This window comes from Mirounga angustirostris, unplaced genomic scaffold (genome assembly GCF_029215605.1).
Source record: "Mirounga angustirostris isolate CCGP_5_RB_7025 unplaced genomic scaffold, mMirAng1.0.hap1 SCAF_7, whole genome shotgun sequence".
NCBI lineage: Eukaryota > Metazoa > Chordata > Mammalia > Carnivora > Phocidae > Mirounga > Mirounga angustirostris.
In genome coordinates, this window is record NW_026991715.1 from 75,486,410 (window position 1) to 75,506,862 (window position 20,453).

A 20,453-nucleotide genomic window follows, 5' to 3' on the forward strand; every position below is an offset into this window, starting at 1 on the left:
GCATCCCTGTGCTCCCAGCGGATATTCCTATATTCCCTGGCGAGAGAATCTTTTTCCTGAAATGATGAATCTGATTTATAATGTACAAAATTGGGTATAACCTATAGACGCCTTACAGAGTTTACAAGGGTTTGTACTTGGGATAAATCCCCCAGGATAAATCAAGTGAAATGAATCTGTGCTGTGTTTTTCTCTCCCAAATAGGATAAAGATGGAAAACCACTCCTGACAAAAGTGTCCAAGGAATCGCTTCCAGTAAGCAAAGCCCATTTTCTCTAAGCGTATCTTTCTTACTTGGCCCTGATTGTTAATTCTGGAAGGGCATGACTTTCTTTTTAATAAGCTGATCAGCCATAAATAGTGACATCCTTTGAAGAGGAAACAGATGAGGGGGGCATTTGTTGATACACTTCTTGGTTCTTACAGCCCATGAGTGAAGACTTCCTTCTTGATGCTTTGTCTAAGGACTTCGCTGGTTCCCCAAACTCTGCATCTCTTGTAAGTCTGAAACTCCTGGTTTTATTTCCTTACTTGTAGGGTGGCAGAAATAAATGGAAACACTTAAATTACATTTAGAGTGACTTAGAATCCAACCTTGGAGCTGAGGAAACAGTCACAGAATTAAAGGCCTTCAACCCATTGTGGCCATGAGATGTGTGTCCTATCATGAAATAGTGTTCCAGCACAGTGGATATTTGCAACAGTGTAACTAATTGAACCAATGAGCATATACTCTTTATCAAGTATACTTAGGAAAAGAGAATTTAAAACTGAATTTACCCAAAAGTACATCTCAAATAACTTTACCTGTTGATATTTCTACAATTTATCATCTTCCGTAATTGCCTCCTAGGGAAATTTAGCTCTATGTAGAACAGATAATTCCTCAAAGGAAATTTTATTACTAGAAATTTCAGGAAATGTTGGGTAATGGTAAGCAGGTTGCTCTACTATAGGATTTTTAGAGCTTATTTATATGCAAATGTATTGTAAGTCTGTTGGAGTGCCCAAACTTGTATAATTCCAGATCATTTTTTTGTGGGATCTGGGTTGTCTATTTACAGGGTTCTTATGTGGACAATGGCATAGACAATATATCAGTAGAGAAACAAAATGAGTAGCAACTAGGAGAAATAGTGATTCCTTGGAGTTGCTCATTTTTGGACTTGATGAAGCAATAAACCCTTCAAAGACAGGATTACTAACCAGTGCATGGTCCTCACTGGACCCCTATGAAAGCATGATGCCCAGGCAGTACGTACGAGTCACCCCATTCCATGACCTTCCCCTTTTCCTCCTCCATACAAACAGATTACAGTACAGAGAAGCTCCCGAGTCCTGATTTAGGGGAGAATATAAAGTGAGCAGTATGCCCAGGAATGTGGAATCATATCGTTAGAGTGATGCAAAACAACAGATTGGGGGGGGTGGGGGCGCATGCCTTAATCACTTTCCCCATACTGTTTGTATTATTATAATAGTTAGGGCTTTTCTTTTAGAAATTCAAAGAAAATATAACTGAATTTATACCCACCCAAGAAATGTATAGCAGTGAAATGACTAAGAGATAAAATAACCAACCATTTTTTTAAAAAAATTATAATCTTGGAAAATTAGTCTAGCAAAGGGAAAAATTTATTAGTGTCTATCATGAACAAAGTAGAAATAACCAATTATAGTAAGAGTTCAAAGTAGAAAATTATTTGGGGGGAAAGTCCCAAAAACTTTGGTGGAAAAGTATCATATTCTGATTCATAATTAATGTTCAAATATAAAGGAGTGCCTGCTGTGCATTCCATGTTCTTTGATCACAATAAAATAGAAATTCTATTTAAAAAGAGAAATTTAGGGGTGCCTGAGTGGCTCAGCCGGATAAGCGTCTGCCTTCTGCTCAGGTTCTGATCTCAGGGTCCTGGGATCCAGACCCGTGTTGGGCTCCCCTCTCAGCTGGGAGCCTGCTTCTCCCTCTCCCTTTGCTGCTCCCCTGCTTGAAAACAATAAAAATAAAAAGAGAAAGTTAAAAACATTCCACTACCACTGAAATCAAGAAGTAAATTCTAAAGAGACTATTTTAAGAAATCAAGTATAAGACATTTGCAAATCAAAATCTTTGATAAGTAGCCAAATAAGTATTCATGAGATACAATATCATAAATACTTTCCTTCATCAGTAATAGAGGAAAAGAGAAATCTGATTAACCAAATGTTTATTGAATTTTGAATTTCAAACTTAAGCTATTATAAAGCTTTGACTAAAGTCACTCAAATCTGTAGATGTATAATTTTTAACAAACAGAATATAGAATTATTAAAGTAATTATTTACCACTGTCAGAAATTCAAGATTTATTTAATATCAGGGAAATCCATATAGCATAGTAGTGTATCAGAGAGGAACAATCAGTTATGTCCATATAAAAGATGTATTTCAAATTTCATATGCCTTCATATTTTAAATAAAAACCTTTAAAAAGTAGGTAATCCCTTAATGTAGTAAAGAGTATATTTAACTTCAAGAATCAAATATTCAGAATTAAGCTAGAGGCATTTCCTTTAGAAAAAAAGTGTAAAGAGTTGATTTTATTGTCATTTCTGCTTAGTGGTGTATAAAGAATCAATAACAACACATGAAAAAGAAATGACAAGTATGAAAAAGGAACATTTGTGCATTTGTAGATATCCCTAGTTGTAGATACCACATTTGTAAATACCATTGTGCATCCTGTGTACATCAGTAACAGATTGGAAAATATAGTTAGTATGAGACGTCAGACATTAAAGAGCAGAGCAGTAGATGAACAAAAAAATGAAAACATGAATTAAAACATCTAAGATAGGGCGCCTGGGTGGCTCAGTTGGTTGAGCGACTGCCTTCGGCTCAGGTCATGATCCTGGAGTCCCGGGATCGAGTCCCGCATCGGGCTCCCTGCTCAGTGGGGAGTCTGCTTCTCCCTCTGACCCTCCTCCCTCTCGTGCTCTCTGTCTCTCATTCTCTCTGTCTCAAATAAATAAATAAAAAATAAAATCTTTAAAAAAAAAAACAAAACATCTAAGATAGTTTGACTCCGTGTCTTAAAAGAATCACGACAAATCTCTACAGCCATTTTATAAGTCAGTTTTTTAACTTAAAATAGCACTTCATATAACTCAATAAAATTATTCTAAAATATGTTTGAAAAGCTAAAGCAAATGTATAAAAACATGAAAAAATACTGAAAAGCATTTTTCAAAAGCATTTTTCAGTATTTTTAGGAAAGATGACTTCAAATATAGGAATTGATTTATATGATAATGATAAATTCAATTCTGATTCAGAATGCAAAGCTATAGATCAATGGGAAAAAACTGAGAAATGAACATAAAAGATTTAGTATATTTTTTAAAGGAGAATAAATCATTATTTCAGAAAGATTCTGGAATAATATACTATTTAACATTAAGAAAAAATAATAACACTGAAGCCACACAACATATACCAGGTATAAAGCAACACTGGGACATCATTATACACCTTGTATCAGAATTAAAAATATGTAACAGATTTCTAACTGAGGCAGGGGAGGCCACAGAAAGCAAGCATGCTCATTCATTGCCCTCCACAGTACGAATGTCTAGCAGCTCTGGAGAGGCAGGGCAGTTTGTCAGGATCGAGCCAGCGCCATAAAAAGAATCACTCTTAGAACTCACACAGAGCAACTAATTATAAAGAAGAAAGCTGAAAAACTGCAAACAACCTAAATGTACACCAAAAAATGTGTAAACAGACCCTGCAACTCTCATTAGATTATTGAACATTTGGAATAATAAATATCAATAGGAATTAAGAGATGGTGTAACCTGCAACTATGGAGGAGGAAGAATCAAAATTGCCTTTAAAATTTGTGTTATTTTGCATCCATTTGGATGAAGAGAATAAGTAGTAATAAAGCTGTATTAAAAATTTTATTTAAGGGGCTCTGGGCTGGCTCACTTGGTGGAGCCTGTGACTCATGATCTTGGTTTGTGAGTTCAGGCCCCATGTTGGGTGTAAAGATTCCTTAAAATCTTTTAAAAAAATGTATTTAGGGATGCCTAGGTGGCTCAGTCGTTAAGCATCTGCCTTTGGCTCAAGTCATGATCCCAGGGTCCTGGGATCGAGCCCCGCATCGGGCTCCCTGCTCAGCGGGGAGCCTGCTTCTCCCTCTCCCATTCCCCCTGCTTGTGCTCTCTCTCTCCTCTGATAAATAAAATCTTTAAAAAGATGTATTTATGTGATGGCATTGCAGGCATAGTTTTGTATATATTACTGACATGTATATGAAGTGCAATATATTGTGTATATATTTGTGTGTGTGTGTATATATATATATATATATATATTTTTTTTTTTTTTTTTTACAAAAGAAATTTGAAGATGCTAACCTTCCTGCTGTCATCTCTGAAGTGGTCTCCCAAACCCCAGCTCCCACCACGCACGCCGCCGGCCCACCCCCTGACACTGTGGTAAGCAGCATCTTAGAAATAGGTTTTACAGTAACAACAAGAAGAAAGAAAATAGGCCCCTTGCCTTAGAGTAAATGAAAATACATAAAATCGTTAGGAAGATAAAGCCCCTTCTGTTTTAGAAGAGAGAAGACTGGCGATTTTGGGAGGTGGCAGAATATCTGAATTAATTAAATGAAACAATGTTTATGAAGTATTTTACACATAGTCCAGGAGCTTAATATTACTGTTGCTTTATTAGAATTGAAAGAGCAGGAGTGTGCATCGTGTATATATTCGAATTATTAGATTTGATGAATTCTTTAGCTTTCCTGATTATTTTCTCCTCCTTTATATTTTCCTGACACATGCTATAAATACTCCGTATTATTGAACCTCGTTTATTTTATGGAATTGCTCAGTGTTTGAGCTCCTTCTCCCAAAAACTCAAATATGTCATGTTAGAGCAGTTTTCCTCCCATTCATACCAGGAAAACTTTGTCATTTTCATGGTAGCAATACAAAAACCTCAGCATCAATACTATTTTAATTATTTACATGTTCTGAGGCAGTTCTGTGGGACCAAAGCTTTTCCAGACTTCCTTGATTAATTTTCTGTGCAGTACCAAATTATACATTATCGAGGCGAGGAGACCACACCACATCAAAGAGATTGCCCTAAACCAGATCCCCATCTCCTTTGGATGAGAACTAGTACCTCGTTTGCTAGATGAAGATGAAGAAGCTTTAGTGAAGTCAGCTATGCTTCCTTTCCTTTTGATGTAGCATCAAAGCTTGCTGCTTAGTGCTGTAGTCTGAGATTCTGAACGAATTTTTATCCTGTTCGGTCAGCCTCAGGATTATCTGAAAATATCCAGAGGCCCCAATGACAAAGCCCAGACTCAGCCGTGGGTAGCTCCACCATTAACAGCTCTAATCCTGGGCTCCAGTGAAGCTCTTATAACCAGTAAAATGGGTGGGTGTGGGTGTGGGGGGGGGGTGTCCCCACAATGACGAAAGTGCCCGTGCACAGAAAGGAAGCATCATTAATGAGCCAGGCTGCTGTTTACCCTTCAGTCCTTGCGACTCACGTGAGGGCTCTGCCATGGCTGAGGGGGGTGGTGAACATCTGCAATCCAAAGCCTGTATGCCTTTCACAGGTATGTTTTAGGGTGACACCTTTCCCATCCCGTTTCCCATCATAAAGTCTAGTTTCAGTTAATATTTTGTATGAAGCCATCACTCAGACTCCTTGTAAGTCTTTACTTAAATGAGTAAATGTGGGAATCAGAAAATAAGCTACCATAATTCATGTGTTTTCTTTCCTGAGCCCTCAGACTGTCACCAGGAGTGTTGCATGCACTGAATGCCTAGGAAGGTGCATTTTCCAACAAAGCAGGCCAGGAACCCCCTTATTTTTGGAGCCTCTTGTTTTCTTTTTTAGGAGAGAGAGGCATCAGGGGGTAGGGTGGGGTAGTCAGGCCAACGGAAGTGTGGACCGCGAAAGATTAGGGGAAGGAGCGCCACCCAAGGGCCTGCCCACCTCCCAGGTGAAAATCTCATGAGTTTATGGAAGTCTTGGTGGCCGTGTCAGGGCCACATTCCAAGAGGACCTGATTTGGCTAACCAGTGACTAATTCAGATTGACTTTTTAGCAGAGTGACAACAAAGAACTGGACGATGCGTTGGATCAACTTTCCGACAGTCTAGGCCAAAGGCAGCCTGATCCAGATGACAACAAACCAATAGAGGATAAGGTCAAGGTAAAAAAATACATAAGTTAAATCTAAGGTTTTCATAGCATAGAGTATCCTACCATGCACATAAAAGGAAAAAAAATCCACTTCTGATTTTGGAGTTTTAGTGAAGAGTTGGGTAACTTAAGTCTCATTTTTTCCTTCTCTATAGTCTGTTGAATTTTTTGCCTCAGTAAGGACTATACTAGGGCACACGCTCAGGCAGATGTCCTATTTGTGAGACCAGACTTAGTTATGATGGAAAAGTACAGCTCTGCTTTACTTTCATTCTTTTCCCACATTAACTTTTCTTGGTTTTATCTGGCAATAAGCATCTCTCATATATATGACCCACAGATATGTGCATTTTTTAGGGTGACATACTCTGTACATGTAGGGGCAGAAGTCCCCTATTTGTCAGATTTCCCTAGGAGACTCCTGAGCCGTCATAACTCTGCATGCAAACCCCTAAATGCAGCATTGGGCCAGGAGTCAGCACTGAGCAGAAGCGTGTTTGTAAGGCAAACACTGTTAGCTCTACACACCTTCTAGAACATCAGTAAGTGCTTATTCATGCTACATGATCCGTTTAGCTTGGAAGTGACCAGCCAGATCCATGTCCCAGGGCATTTCAAAGGATCCTTAGGTCTTCACTCTCCCACTATTATAGGACCATTGATGTGAACTTGACCTGTATTTGAAAAATGAAATAATGATGCAGAAAAATGAAGCCTGTTCCCCCTTAATCCCCCCGCCCAGGGGGATGGGGTGGGGAGTGAATGTCTGTGACAGACGTGCCCCCATGAGGTGAGGATGCAGGGAGGTGAAGCCGCCGCTTCCCCAGCAGCAGGTGCTTCCTCCCCCACAACTGAAGCAGTCAGCACACTCATTCAGGTTGGCTGTGCAGGCTGGTCCTTCAGCGTTGCTCTGAAACATCAAGGTTGTAAATAGTTCCTCTCTCAAAATCAAAGTACAGTGACTTACCTTATTTAAAAAGTGACACTCACATAAAGACAAAAGATAGTTTATACACTTGGTTTTTCTCTTTCCATGATTTCTAAGGATAAATATTTCATCATTCATCTTAAAATACAGGTAGAAATCCACACGTGTGGATTGATGTGTAGAAGCACCTAGATTCACTTTTTTTCATCGAGTCATCGTCTGTTGAAGTTACCCGTTTTGTTGTTACTTAGAAAATAAAGAGACTGTTTATCTCGGGGGAGTAGAATAAATGCTGACTGCTGCGTTTTAGAAAGTACTAAGTGAAGGAGCAGATATTCTATCTGTTCCATGTTTACAGGAAAGAGCTAAAGCCGAACACAGAGACAAGCTGGGAGAAAGAGATGACACCATCCCCCCTGAATATAGACACCTCTTGGATAATGATGAGGAGGTAAGTGAAGGCAGATGTCTAGGTTGGATATATAGCACAAAGCTGTAATTTGAATCTCCCTTGCAAGGAATAGGAGGTGCACTTTTCACAGTAGCATAAAAATGTCACATAAAGGAGTCCTTTTAATGTCTCTCCTGAGCAGCTTGTCTAGGATTCTGATGAATATTTATTCAAGCCAGTATCGTTTGATGTTCACTACCCTGGGCGCTGTGGTATACACCGAGTTGAATAGTGTTCAGTCAGTCACTGGTGCTTAAGATACCAGGGCATGTGCACAGATGCATTCTCTTTGCAAGAAAAGGCTATAAAAAATAATGGTAGTTGTACTCCTGCCTAAAGCAGACAAAGGAGCTAGTACTGGACTAATTCTAAATAAATAAATAAGGCCCCTCTGCAACTTGGGCTCTTCCTTTATTCCTCTGTACCACTGGCAGCACTCTTCCGAGTAAAGACAGGCAAAACCATATTCCCCGTCCCAAGTCCTCTTGCTAGATCTAAATATACTCTGTCAGGTCTTCGGCTGTTTGTCTCTAAAGGAAACCAGTTTTCCTTAGGTCAGCCGGGCCTGTACCCTTTCCTTTCAGCTTCTCGTTGCAAGTCAGTGAGCTGAGAAAGAACCCTTTTCGGGCCTGTTGAGCGAGAAACAAGGAAGCCTAAATTAGAGCCTTCCCATTCTCTACTGATTCATTGGGTGGGGTTGAGGACTCCCTGATTGGAAGTGTTTTCTTCAGTGTCTCTTAGAGAAATCAATTCTCCTTGCTTGCATTCTGTATTCCTGAAGATAGCATTTCTGCATCCTGCTAGAAGCCTCCCTGCTTGGATAGTGCTGTTTGACCCTGCTTCTATTCCATGGGAAAGGTATTATTTAATGTCCTTGCCTGTGTAGATGGGTAAAGTCCCTGCTGAGTTATATTTGTAATCCTGAAAAAAAGAAAAACATATGCCATTCCAACCCCTCAAAGCCTTCCAATATATTATAAGCTCTTATAAATAAAACAGAAAAACACAAGTTACTTTTTGTAATATTCTAAGTCGAATTTTAACACATGATGGCAGGAAGTTCCTAAATAATTGTTTCCTTCACTTCCACAACCAGACTCTTGAGGTTTATCACTTCCTGCACATCTCTGCTCCATTGCATCTCAGGCAAGGCATTAAACCATAGAGTCTACAATTACCGACTACACCGAGGGAAACCTTTACAAAGATCTATGTTTAACCAATAACCTGCCTTGTTTTTAAGGGCAAACCAGCAAAGCCACCTGCAAAGAAACCCAAGGACTCAAAGGTAAATACCATAGCAGCATGTTGCCATAAACAAAGTTTTTTTTTTTCATTCTAGCTGAACTTTATTTTGCATTTTAGAAATCTGAAATTTATCAAATGGCTGCCCTGTGCTTGGTTCAATGTGAAGATGAGTGGCTGTGTGTGATTTCTCTCTTTTAGCCCTCACAAGAGCACATGTAGACAGACCCGCTTTTCAGATTGAACAATTGAGGCTCAGAATACTAAGCAAACTTGTGTAAAAGGGAAGAAAGTAAAGCTGTAAGGATTTTCATGTTTTAATTTAGGAAAAGAATGTCAGCAAGGTTTCCTCTTTCTTTTAAGACCATATTTTCAGTGATGTGGAAAAATGTCCCTTACAGTATTTTTGCCTCGTGCTCCTTCACTGATGGTTATTTCTGTTAATATCTCAGAAACCTGAAGATGACAAAGACCCCATCGATGCCCTGTCAGGCGATTTTGACAGCTGTCCTGCACCCACAGGAGCCTCAGAGAACACAGCAGAGGTGCTATACTTCTTCATATGGACTTTGTGTGTCTACATAGAGCTGTAGGCTGCAGAATGAATTCAGTGATGCCATAGAGAACTTGAAAAAATCCATAATTATACTACCCAACATTATTGGCCATATTTATCTTTTTCCATAAGTATATGTTTTACATAGTTGTGTGTGTATATATATATATTCAATACATTATATGTAATATAATTTATATATTACATGTTATATATAATTTATATATACTTAAACGTTAAATATATATATAGGATGCATATATATGATCCATTACTTCAGGTAATATGCACAAGTTTAAGTCCATATCTAATACATTACTTAATACTATTTCATAAGTGTTTTTCATGTCGCTGTATAACCTCCCAAAGCCATCATGTTTGATGGCCACACTCTTGGCACTGGACACTAATGCTTTGTCTCTGCTCATTTAAAATGAGAGCAGTCCCCACCTGCACGGTGCCTTCTCATGGCTGTTGCCCCCTGGGGTTTCCTCTCCTTTCTGCCAGTGCCCAGCTGGCTGATTCCCGCCCGAGGCCCAGGCCCAAACTCTGGGCTATGCTCGGCCTGTGTATTATACCAGTGAGCTGTGCACTTTATGCTTCAGCTGTGCTCAGCATTAGCAGAATTCCTGGGACATAGCAGGTGCTTAAAACATGTGATTAAAGGTGAATGAAAAAAATAGGTGGTACAACAAGTATGTGGCCTTTAACCTATAGCCATACCCTTATATAAATCATATAGAAAAGTGAATTGAGTGACCTTGATTGTCATTTTCAGAATAATACTGCAGATCTGTTTGCTATTGTTTTGCTCTTATTAAACACCTCTCCCAATCACTGAATAGTCAGTCCTCCCCTTGTTGGGTGATTTAATTTCTAGACTACGTCAGCATCCTTTTTCTCACTCCTGGATACATAATGCCTTTTTGGTGAACAGGACTTTGTATGAGACTTGCCTCCAGCTCTCTGTGATGATTTCTATTGTTAAATTTGTTTTCCATAACACTGAAAATGAGTATCCCATTCTTGCTTTGTTGGCACATAAAAACTGGTATCGATAGAAACAGTTTTGATGAGCAAAATTCCTCATGGAAATTGGCAGAACATCAGGTGACCCACATTTTCCTCTGTATTTTTAATCTTTTTTACTTTCTACCTTAACCACTTCTAAGTTTTCCATTATTTGATTATACTTGATGGGGTGATGATAACAGTAGCCTCATTATGTTTCCTTTGCTTTAGGACAAAGTGAAGAGAACTGCTCCCAGCACCAAAGCAGCCAAGAATGGAGGTAAAGCAAAGGAGTCTGCCAAGGTAAACAGCCCTAAATATTACTACAAAGTAGCAATTACATGGAGTAGCATTTATCCTTTTAACCATTTAGTTTCTAACTGGAATCTATTCAGAATATCCCAGAGCGCATCTTGCTTAAGAAATTGAAGTTTTAGAGACTTAGAAAAGTATGTGGGACTTTAGAAATCTAAATGATCATTCTTAACACAATTCAAATTTCTTGCACTTCCCCCCTCTGTCTCACAAACTATGGATGAGCCCACTCTAATTTTACGGTTTGCAATGCCCACCGAGCTGTCTGTGCTAGCCCATAATCAATGTAGGCCCTCTCCCAATCCCACTTTCTTCAGACTCTCTTCCAGCTATATCCCCCCACTGTGTGCAGCTGGCTTTGCCTTCAACTTCAAAGAGAAAGTTGAGGCCACCCTGCACAAAATCCCAAAGGTCCCCTCCCCACTGACAAACCTCTCCCTTGCTTGCCCTGATGTGGCCCTTCTCTCTGAGGGGTCAATAATCCACTCTCTCCAGTCTGTTCATCTTGATTCTTTGTCCTTGCATTAGAAACAATTCCAGTTCTTTCACCACTTTAAAAGCAATTCTCCAGGTATAAGCCTACAGCCCAATTCCTTCCATACTTTGACCTCCCTCAGACATCTAGGACTCCTGCTTCCTCTGCTTGAGCCCTGCCCATGACCAGTGATGACTTACTGGTTGCTAGTTCCTTGGTCCTTATCAATCCTGAGTGTACTTGATCTCTCAGTAGTAGGCTTTGGGGCATTAAGAGTTGATACTGTGGTAGATTGAGCCTTTGGCAAATACTTAGCAGGGTGAATTTTTTATCCCTCCCCACCCTCCAAAGACCCACAGCACTGCTTGAAATTGCCTCCTGCACATTCCCATTTGTGTATAACACATTGACAAATCAGATTCATATACTGTGTTTCATTAAATGTAAACCACTAGTTATAAAAAAAAAAAACCATTATATACCATTAAGGAAAAAAGTCAGCAATTTGATTATGAGATATTATGCACTGTAAAAACCGTAGCAAATTCAGACATTTAAATGGTGGTGACGGCAGTAGGGGGGATAATGCCAAGAAATGTGGTTGGTATAAATTTTAGGACATGGAAGTAGTATACAGAATTAAGATCTAGGGTTTCTCTGATCCAGAATATTCATTAGATGCCACCTGGAAGGGAAGACTATTAGTTCTACTTTCTAGAGCACCGTGAAAAATGATGTACTAAGACCCATGAGTAGAAGTTACAGGGTCCAAGGGCACCTGGCTGCCTCAGTCAGTAGAGCTGTAACTCGATCTCCGGGTTGTGAGCTCAAGCCCCATGCTGGGTGTAGAGATTACTTAAAAAAAAAAAAAAAAAGTTACAGGGTCTGATTTCTTAGAGCTGGGCATTAATGAAGTGAAACTATTAGGAGATGCCTATTAAAATTACTCAAAGTGTGCTCAGGGCAGGAATGCAAATTAGATGAGACAACTTCTAGATCCTTTCCTATTCCAAGAACATAGAATTTAAAGGGTTATTACTATGATCCCCTGACTACAGTGAGAAACTGAAGGTATAGCTTTATATGCTAGCTGCATCAAAACTCTAGGAAGCAAAACGGTGACCTAGACACACTGAACCTACAGGTGCATATCCAACAATGTCCTGTGAAAAAAAGCCCAAAACTAGCTGAGTGACTCCTGCTTATCTAGAAAATGAGAGCAGCCCAAATGGAAGCAGGTAGGAGACAGGAACGCAATCTTACCAGAAACCCTAGTCACATGACCCATAATCAAAAGGGAACTCAAAACCCACAGCTGCTTCCTGAGGAGCAAAGGATTTGAACCCCTCAGTAGACACCCCAGCTTTTAAGACCTGCATTTGAGAGAGAAGCCCACAAATATATAGCTCTGAAATCCAGTGGGGCTTGTATCCACAAGCCCCACAAGGCTTTAGTGACCTGAGAAATTTTCTTAAAGGGCTTGAGAGCACAGACTCACCTGCTCCAGAGTCCAGCATGGAGGCAGCCAATTGAAAAGCACCCAGACTTTCTGTGAAAGTGTAATGGCTCATCTTACGCATTGGCCTCAGGGTCAGGCATCTTATGTAACACTTGTCTAGGGGCCTGTTTAAATACTTCGCAAGACAGAGGCTGGTGGACACCATCTTTCTATCTCCCCCTGCCTCACTTCAGTCATCAGTATCTCCTGGAAGGCAGTTAATGTATCATCTGGAAATCTAGTTTTTGTGACTGCCATCTAAGGGACCCCCCAGATCACTGGGGTCTGGCAAGCCAGCAGGACTTTTAGATTGTGGTCTCACTGGACTGTATATATATGCATTCTTTAACTGATGCCATGTAAGGCATTGGCTTCCAGTCAGCTTCAATCTGGATGCTGACAAGAGATCCTCCCCTTTGGGACCCTGACAGAACATGGCACCCTCTCAAACACTAAGACCCACTAAAAATAAAATTGTCTAAGCAGCCTATCACAAGGGTTTGAGAGCCAACCAAGAGCTTGGGCAGGGTTGAACAATAAGTTTCATCTCCTGCATCAGGACACTCCTTCAGGACTACCAGAGTGTCTGTTTGATTTAAGGTATAGAAACCAACACAGAGTCAAGGAACATGAAGCAGTGGATGAATAGGCTCCAAATCAAAGAACAAGAGCAAATCTCGGGGGGAACTCAAACAAAAAACAAAATAGAATGGACCTAAGCTATTTATCTGATGGAGAGGTCAACATAATAGTTAAAAAGATGCTCACCAGGGGCATCTGGGTGGCTCAGTCAGTTAAGCGTCCATTCTTGATTTCAGCTCAGGTCATGAGATCAAGCTCCATATTGGGCTCCGTGCTCAGTAGGGAGTCTGCTTGGGATTCTCCCTTTGCCTCCTCCCTGCCACACACACACACTCTCAAATAAACAAATATTTAAAAAAAAAAAAAGCTGCTCACCCAATTTGGGAGAGGAATGAATGAACACAGTGAGAACTTCAACAAGAGATGGGAATATTGACAAAGTACCAAACAGAAGTCACAGTGCTGAAGAATACAGTAACTGAACTGAAAAATTGAACAGTCTATGAAGCATAAGAAAGGATTAGTGAACATAAAGACATAGCAGAACTCACCCACTCAGAGCAATAAAAAGAAAAAAGAATGGGGGGAGAAAAAGTAAAGATAGGTTAAGGGACTTACAGGACAACATCAAGTAGATGAACATTAACATTATCGGGGTCCCAGAAGGAGAAGAGATAAAGGAGAAGAGATAATGGCTGAGCCCTTCCCTAACCTTCAGAAGGAAACAGACATCCAGATCCAGGATGACCATGGGATCCCCCAAGAAGATGAATTTAAAGACACCCACACCAAGTAACATTATAACTGAAAAATCACAAGTTAAAATCGAGAGAATCTTCAACACAGCAAAAGAAAATCAACGGTCTCTATCAGCAGACTGTTGGCAGAAACTTTGCAGGCCAGAGCTAGTGGCAGGATCTATTCACGAAGTGCTGAAATTAAAAAAACAAAAACAACAACAACAACAAACTTTCAACTAAGAATCTTCTACCTAGCAAAGTTGTCATTCAGAATAGAGAGCAAAAGTTTTCCAGATAAGGAAAAGCCAAAAGAGTTCATCAGCACTAAGCTAGCCTTACAAGCCATGTTAAAGGGACTTCTTGAAGCTGAAAATAAAGGGTGCTCATTAGTATCAGGAAAACTTATGGAAGAACAAATCTCACTGCAAAGGTAAATATACAGTAAAATTTAGAGTAATGTGAAGCTGTAAATCAATCATGTACAAAGCCAGTATGAAGGTTAAAAGACAAAAGTAGTAAAAACTGACTATAATAATCCACTAAGGGATACACAAGATAAAAATATGTAAAATTCATGTCAAAAAACAAAGGATGGGAGGAGTAAAAATATACAACTTTAGAGTGCAAACTTGTTATCAACTGTAAATAGACTTTTACGTTGTCATACATAAACTTCATAGTAACTACAAAGCAAAAATCAATAGTAAATGCACAAAAAATAGGAATATAAGCTTACTAATACAGAAAGTCATCAAATCACAAAGGAATAGAGAAAAGGAAAAGAGGATCTACAAAACAGCCAAAAAACAATTAAAATGGCAATGACTGCATAATGACCAGTTACATGCCAACATAATGAACTGTTTAGAAGAGAGAAACCTACATCCTACTGAGACTGAAATCAGGATGAAATAGTAATTACTGACCAGTTCAGACTAAGGAGATTAAAGCAGTAATCAGAAGCCTCCCAAACATTCAGGGCAAGACAGCTTCACTAGATAATTCTACCAAATATTCAAAGAATAATTAATACCAATCCTTCTCAAACTCTTCCAAAAAATAGAGAAGGAAAGAACACTTCCAAAGTGATGTTATAGGACAAGCATTACTCTGATAACCAACGCACAGCAGGACATAAAATCACAAGCCAGTATTGCTGATGAACATAGATTTTAAAAATATCCTCAAAATATTATCAAATGGATCATATACCATTATCAAGTGGGATTTATTCCAGGGATGCAAGGCTGGTTCAACACCCCTGAATCATTCAATGTAATATATACCACATTAATAAAATGAAGGATAAAAATCCTCTCATTTCAACAGAATCAGAAAAAGCATTGGATAAATTTCAACTTTCACTTATGATAACTCAACAAAGTTGGTATATATAGAGACATACCTCAACATAACAAAAGCCATATATGACAGACCCAAAGCTAGCATCATACTTAATGGTGAAAAGCTGAAAACTTTCTTTTAAAATTAGGAAGACAAAAATGCCCACTCACCACTTTTATTCAACATTCTATTAAAAGTCCTGTTCAAAGCACTTAGGCAAGAAAAAGAAATAAAAGGCATCCAAATTGGAAAGCAAGAAGTAAAACTGTCACTATTTTCAGATGATAGAATATTATATATAAAAGATACCAAGAATTCCACCAGACTGTTGAATTTAGTCGGGCTGCAGCATACGAAAATCGATATACAATAATATGTTGCAATTCTATATGTTAATAACAGTAAAATTAAGGAAACTCCCATTTACAGTTATATCAAAAAATAAAATACCTAGAAATAAATTTAACCAGGGAGCTCAAAGAACTATCCACTGAGAACTAGAAGACATTGATGAAAGAAATTGAAGAAGGCACAACTAAATGTAAAGATTCTGTACTTAAGGGATTGGAAGATGTAATATTGTTAAAATGTCCATACTACCCAAAACAATATACAGATTCAGTTCAGTCCCCATCAATATTGCAATGGCATTTTTTCACAAATATTTTAAAAATCCTAAAATTTGTATAAAACTACAAAAGACCCTGAATAGCCAAAACAGTATTGAGAATAACTAAGCCAGAGGCATCGCACTCCCAATTTTAAACTATCTTACAAAACTATAGTTAACCAAAACAGTAATGGTATTGGCATGAAAACACACACATAGATCAACTGAACAGAGTAGAGAGCCCAGAAATAAGGCCACACATATATGGTCATTGTACAACAAAAAGAGTCGAGAATATGCAATGGGGAAAGGGAAAGTCTTTTCAGTAGTATTGGGAAAGCTGGACCCCCATCTTAAACCATACATAAAAATAAAATGTTATTAAAGACTTGAATTCAAGACCTGAAACCAGAACACTTCTAGAAGAAAACATAGGTGGTAAGCTCCTTAACATAAGTCTTAGGAGGGATTTCATGGATTTGATACCAAAAGCAAAGTCAACAAAAGCAAAAATTAACAAAAGGGACTAGATCAAACTAAAAGCTACACAGCAAAGAAAACCACCAATAAAATGAAAAAATGACAGACCCAATGGGAAAAAATATTTGCAAATCCTACATCTGATAAGGGCTTAATATTCAAAATGTATAAAAAAAATTCAATAGCAAAAAGCAAGCAACATGATCAAAAAAAATGGGCAAATAGAATATTTTTCCAAAGACATACAGATGGCCCACAGGCCCATGAATATGTGCTCATCACCATTAATCATCAAGGAAATGCAAATCAAAACCACAATGAGGTATCACCTCACAGCTGTTAGAGTACCTATCATCAAAAAGAAGTAAGTGTTGGAGAGGATGTTGAGAAAAGGGAACCTCACACACTCTTGGTGGGAATGTAAATTGGTGCTGTCACTAAGGAAAGCAGGACAGAGGTTTTTCAAAAAATTACAAATAGAAATAGCCTATGATCCAGCAGTTCTTCCTTTGGGTATTTATCCTAAGAAAAAGAAAACTTAGGAAAATATATGCACCCCTATATTCATGGCAGCCTTAATTACAAGAGCCTAGAAATGGATACAATCGAAGTGTCCATCAATGGCTGTATGGATCAAGTAGATGTGTATGTATACAATAGGATACTCTTCAGCCATAAAAAAGAAGGAAATCTTGCCATTTGTGATAACATGAATGGACCTTGAGAGCATCATGGTAAGTGAAGTAAGTCATTCAGAGAAAGATAAATACCACATGATCTCACTTACTGGGGACTCTAAAAACAAAAGTAAGCTCATCAGCTGGTGGTTGCCAGAGGAGAGAAGGGTGTGGGGTGGGTGAGAAGGGTGAAGGTCAGAAGATACAAACTTCCAGTTATTTAAAAAAAAAAAAAAAAAGTCATGGGAAATAATAGTACAACCTAGTGACTATAGTTCATAATGCTGTATTTGCATATTTGAAAGTTGCTAACAGAGATCTTAAATGTTCTCATCACAAGGGGAAAAAATTTTAACTAGACTTACTGTGTTCATCATTTTGCAATATATACCAAATACCGAATATTGTTGTGCACTTGAAACTAATGTTATATGTCAATTTTATACCTCACAAAAGGAGTGAAACCCATAAAGGATATAGGAAACCAAATTTGATAATTAGTTGCTCATGCATTTATCTCTAAGAGATTATATTCTCAGCGGATTAGCTGCCCACCAATGCCCCTAAGAGTGAATTCATCACTATAGAACGAATGAATAGAATCTAAGAACACCTGTGTTTTTTCTTCAATTACCCTAGCCTTGAAAAAAAAAAAAAATTAAAATACTTTAAATCACTTAAGGTTATTTTTAGTTTACAAACTTGAAGGAGAACAATTCATAGTTTGGACTAAATGAAAAGGAAATCCTTAGGCCCATCTTATTTTCCTCCACTGACCTGTCATCTTTTGACCCTTTAATTCTGAAAAGCCCATCTCCTCTTAAGCATCTTCTGATAGATCTGCTTTTTGATACTTAATCCAGGAAAAAAGGAGATCAGTGATGGTTCTGCTTTCCCTTTTAGGCAAAAGAGGAAACTTCCAAGCTAAAAGCTGATGGAAAAAATACAAGTTAAAGTTCACACTATTTGGTAAGTTGGGTGTTTGTTGTGAATGAAGACTACTGTACCTTCCACAGACCTGTGTTATAGGCGAGGGAAACAGTCCACTTCTTACCTATGCTCTCTTTATACTATTGGCATGAAATGTACATTGCACTGTCGAGGTTAATTTGCTGAAAAGCAATAAATGGAATCATCTGCTACTGGAATGTTTAAAAATAGTAATCTTATAATTAAGAGCTCTTTAAAATATCAGGCCAGACTCCTAAAGAAAATGACCACCTAAGTCTAGCCAAGTCTTTGACACCCAAATGCTTGTGACTGCAGGTTACTGTGACAAAGCCCAGATAGCCTGTGACATCTTACAGAGAAATGTCATGGTGCTGATGTTACTGAAAGACCAACATGGTAGGCTGGACAGAAGTACCCCTATGGTCTAGTGGAAATTACAGGGTTTTTTGGAACAAAGGCAAAAGAAAAGACTGCAAAAGTAAGATCAACAAAAGTGGTCCAAGTCAAGTGCTTTGTTTAATTGTACTTGATAGTGACTGACTAACCCATTTGGATGAGGGAATCTCTGAGATATATGTTGAGGGCCCTTATAATTCTTACTATGTAATTCCTCTTACCGAAGAATAGGTCTTATTCTAAGCCATCAAACCTTATGACCACTGGCTGACCAAAGCCTAAAGAAAATTAAAATGTAGGTTAGATTGGGTTAGTCTTTGTCACCATGGTCTTTTATTTCCTTTAACAAGGGGGAGGTGTCCTTATTAGAACTATTCCAAAGATTTTCACCCAAATTACAAGTTTTCTTTTTTCTAAATTCTAGAATTTTCTAAGAACATGCTCATGTTTACTTATAGGAAATTCCTTGTTGCTGTCAGTGCTTTTACTAAATGTTAAATTTACTCTGCCTGTGTCAAGAAAATTATGTATCAAACGGTTTACTGGATTTTTTTTTTTCCTTTGTATTTTTCAAGGTATCTGCCTATAAAATCTTCAGCAGGTGGATGGTGACTTTTGAAGGACTTTTGAGTGACTTTGAACAACAGCAAATTTTTCTGGGTGGCTTCTAGACAGTGTTACTTGTCGAATCTTGACATCCTAAACATTGGTTATTCTTTCCCCAGAAAGAAAATGAATTTGTGTGGTTCATCTGTGTTATTGTACTGAGTGTTGATAAACTTTGAATTTTTAAAAAATGCCTTCAGTTGGGAGAGACAGGAACTTTATATTTCTATGAGATATATTTGATAGTTTCTTAAAGCAACACATGAAAAAAGAAAAAACCTTTGCAAACTTTTGCACATTCTACACACAGTGCCTGTAAATCTCATTCGTATTTTCAGTTAGCACTTAATTCTTTTGTTGTGGTTAGCATTTGGAAAACAATGCTTTGAACATGTTGAATGTCCTCATTTCTCATGATCCATTTCCTCTTGGGCTTTGGAACTGTACTTGAGATTTCTTTGGGTTAATGTTTATAAGTCAAACCTAAAATATTGTACATTGGGCACATTATCTCCTCTTGGGCTGCTAATAAACTGATAGCCTGGACAGACCAGGACACGCTGCACCCAGGACTCTTTTTTGCCAGTGGTTAGGACTTCTGCACCTTAGAGCCAGCACAAAAGATACTGAGACTTGAATCAAGTCAGAAGAGCAGAATGCATTCTGTGTCACCACATAACAAGTTCCAAGAATAGTAAAATCTAATCCTTAGAATATGCACAGGCCTTGAACGCACTTGGGTTACTGTGTTAAGCTATGCTTTCCATTTCTGATACGTGTAACCAGAACAGCCGATCACTCGCTTAGAGCCATTGCCCTGTTTGTTAGTCCGTGCACTGTATCCCGTCTGGCTTCAGGGAAGTTGGGTTCACCAAATACAAAAACTTCGACTTGAAAGAAAAATATAAAAGCCATCCGGAATTTAAAAACCTGTTTACCCCCACAGCAATTCAAGAACTAGATTCTGAGATCCTACGACTTTGAATGCTTTCTCAGATCTTTTGGAATGCATTGTTTATGAACATAGCACTGATATCCTTGAGGGGAGTCTGATAAATACTTAATTTCATCCTTATTTCTTGGTACTGAATGCAGGAAAGGATAATCAGGTCCATGTCATCAAACTGATTTGCAATTTGTTTCAGAGAGTACAGCCTTCCCTAGCAGGTATTCTAAGTTTTTATAAGAACTGGACTGACTTCACTAAAACTAAGTATCACCAATACTGTCTAAGGGTGGGGGAGGACAAAAAAAAAAGAGGACAGTTGCTTATAATGGGGCATAAAATTAATTCTTTAAAACTTCTCTTTAAAAAACATGCACATACCTATAGAATTTCAAACTTCACCCACTTTAAATGCTGTGTATCTATCCC

General features: G+C 38.4%; 1 protein-coding gene across 21 annotated transcripts in view; it reads left to right on the plus strand.

The window, feature by feature from the left end:
• CAST (calpastatin) overlaps positions 1–19,643 on the plus strand; it is a 117,874-nt gene extending 98,231 nt beyond the window's left edge. For 16 of the 21 annotated variants that reach the window (XM_054513041.2, XM_045899082.3, XM_054513025.2 and 13 more), the window contains 10 exons: positions 205–255; positions 427–498; positions 4,383–4,481; positions 6,116–6,223; positions 7,500–7,592; positions 8,836–8,880; positions 9,290–9,382; positions 10,636–10,707; positions 18,029–18,094; positions 19,048–19,643. In XM_054513041.2, coding sequence (XP_054369016.1) covers positions 205–255; positions 427–498; positions 4,383–4,481; positions 6,116–6,223; positions 7,500–7,592; positions 8,836–8,880; positions 9,290–9,382; positions 10,636–10,707; positions 18,029–18,079 — 684 coding nt within the window. In that variant the 3' untranslated portion in view covers positions 18,080–18,094; positions 19,048–19,643. The remainder of the gene's footprint in view (positions 1–204; positions 256–426; positions 499–4,382; positions 4,482–6,115; positions 6,224–7,499; positions 7,593–8,835; positions 8,881–9,289; positions 9,383–10,635; positions 10,708–18,028; positions 18,095–19,047) is intronic. The other 5 variants (XM_045899089.3, XM_045899053.3, XM_045899056.3 and 2 more) reach the window with 2 other exon arrangements.
• Positions 19,644–20,453: the final 810 nt, after the last annotated feature.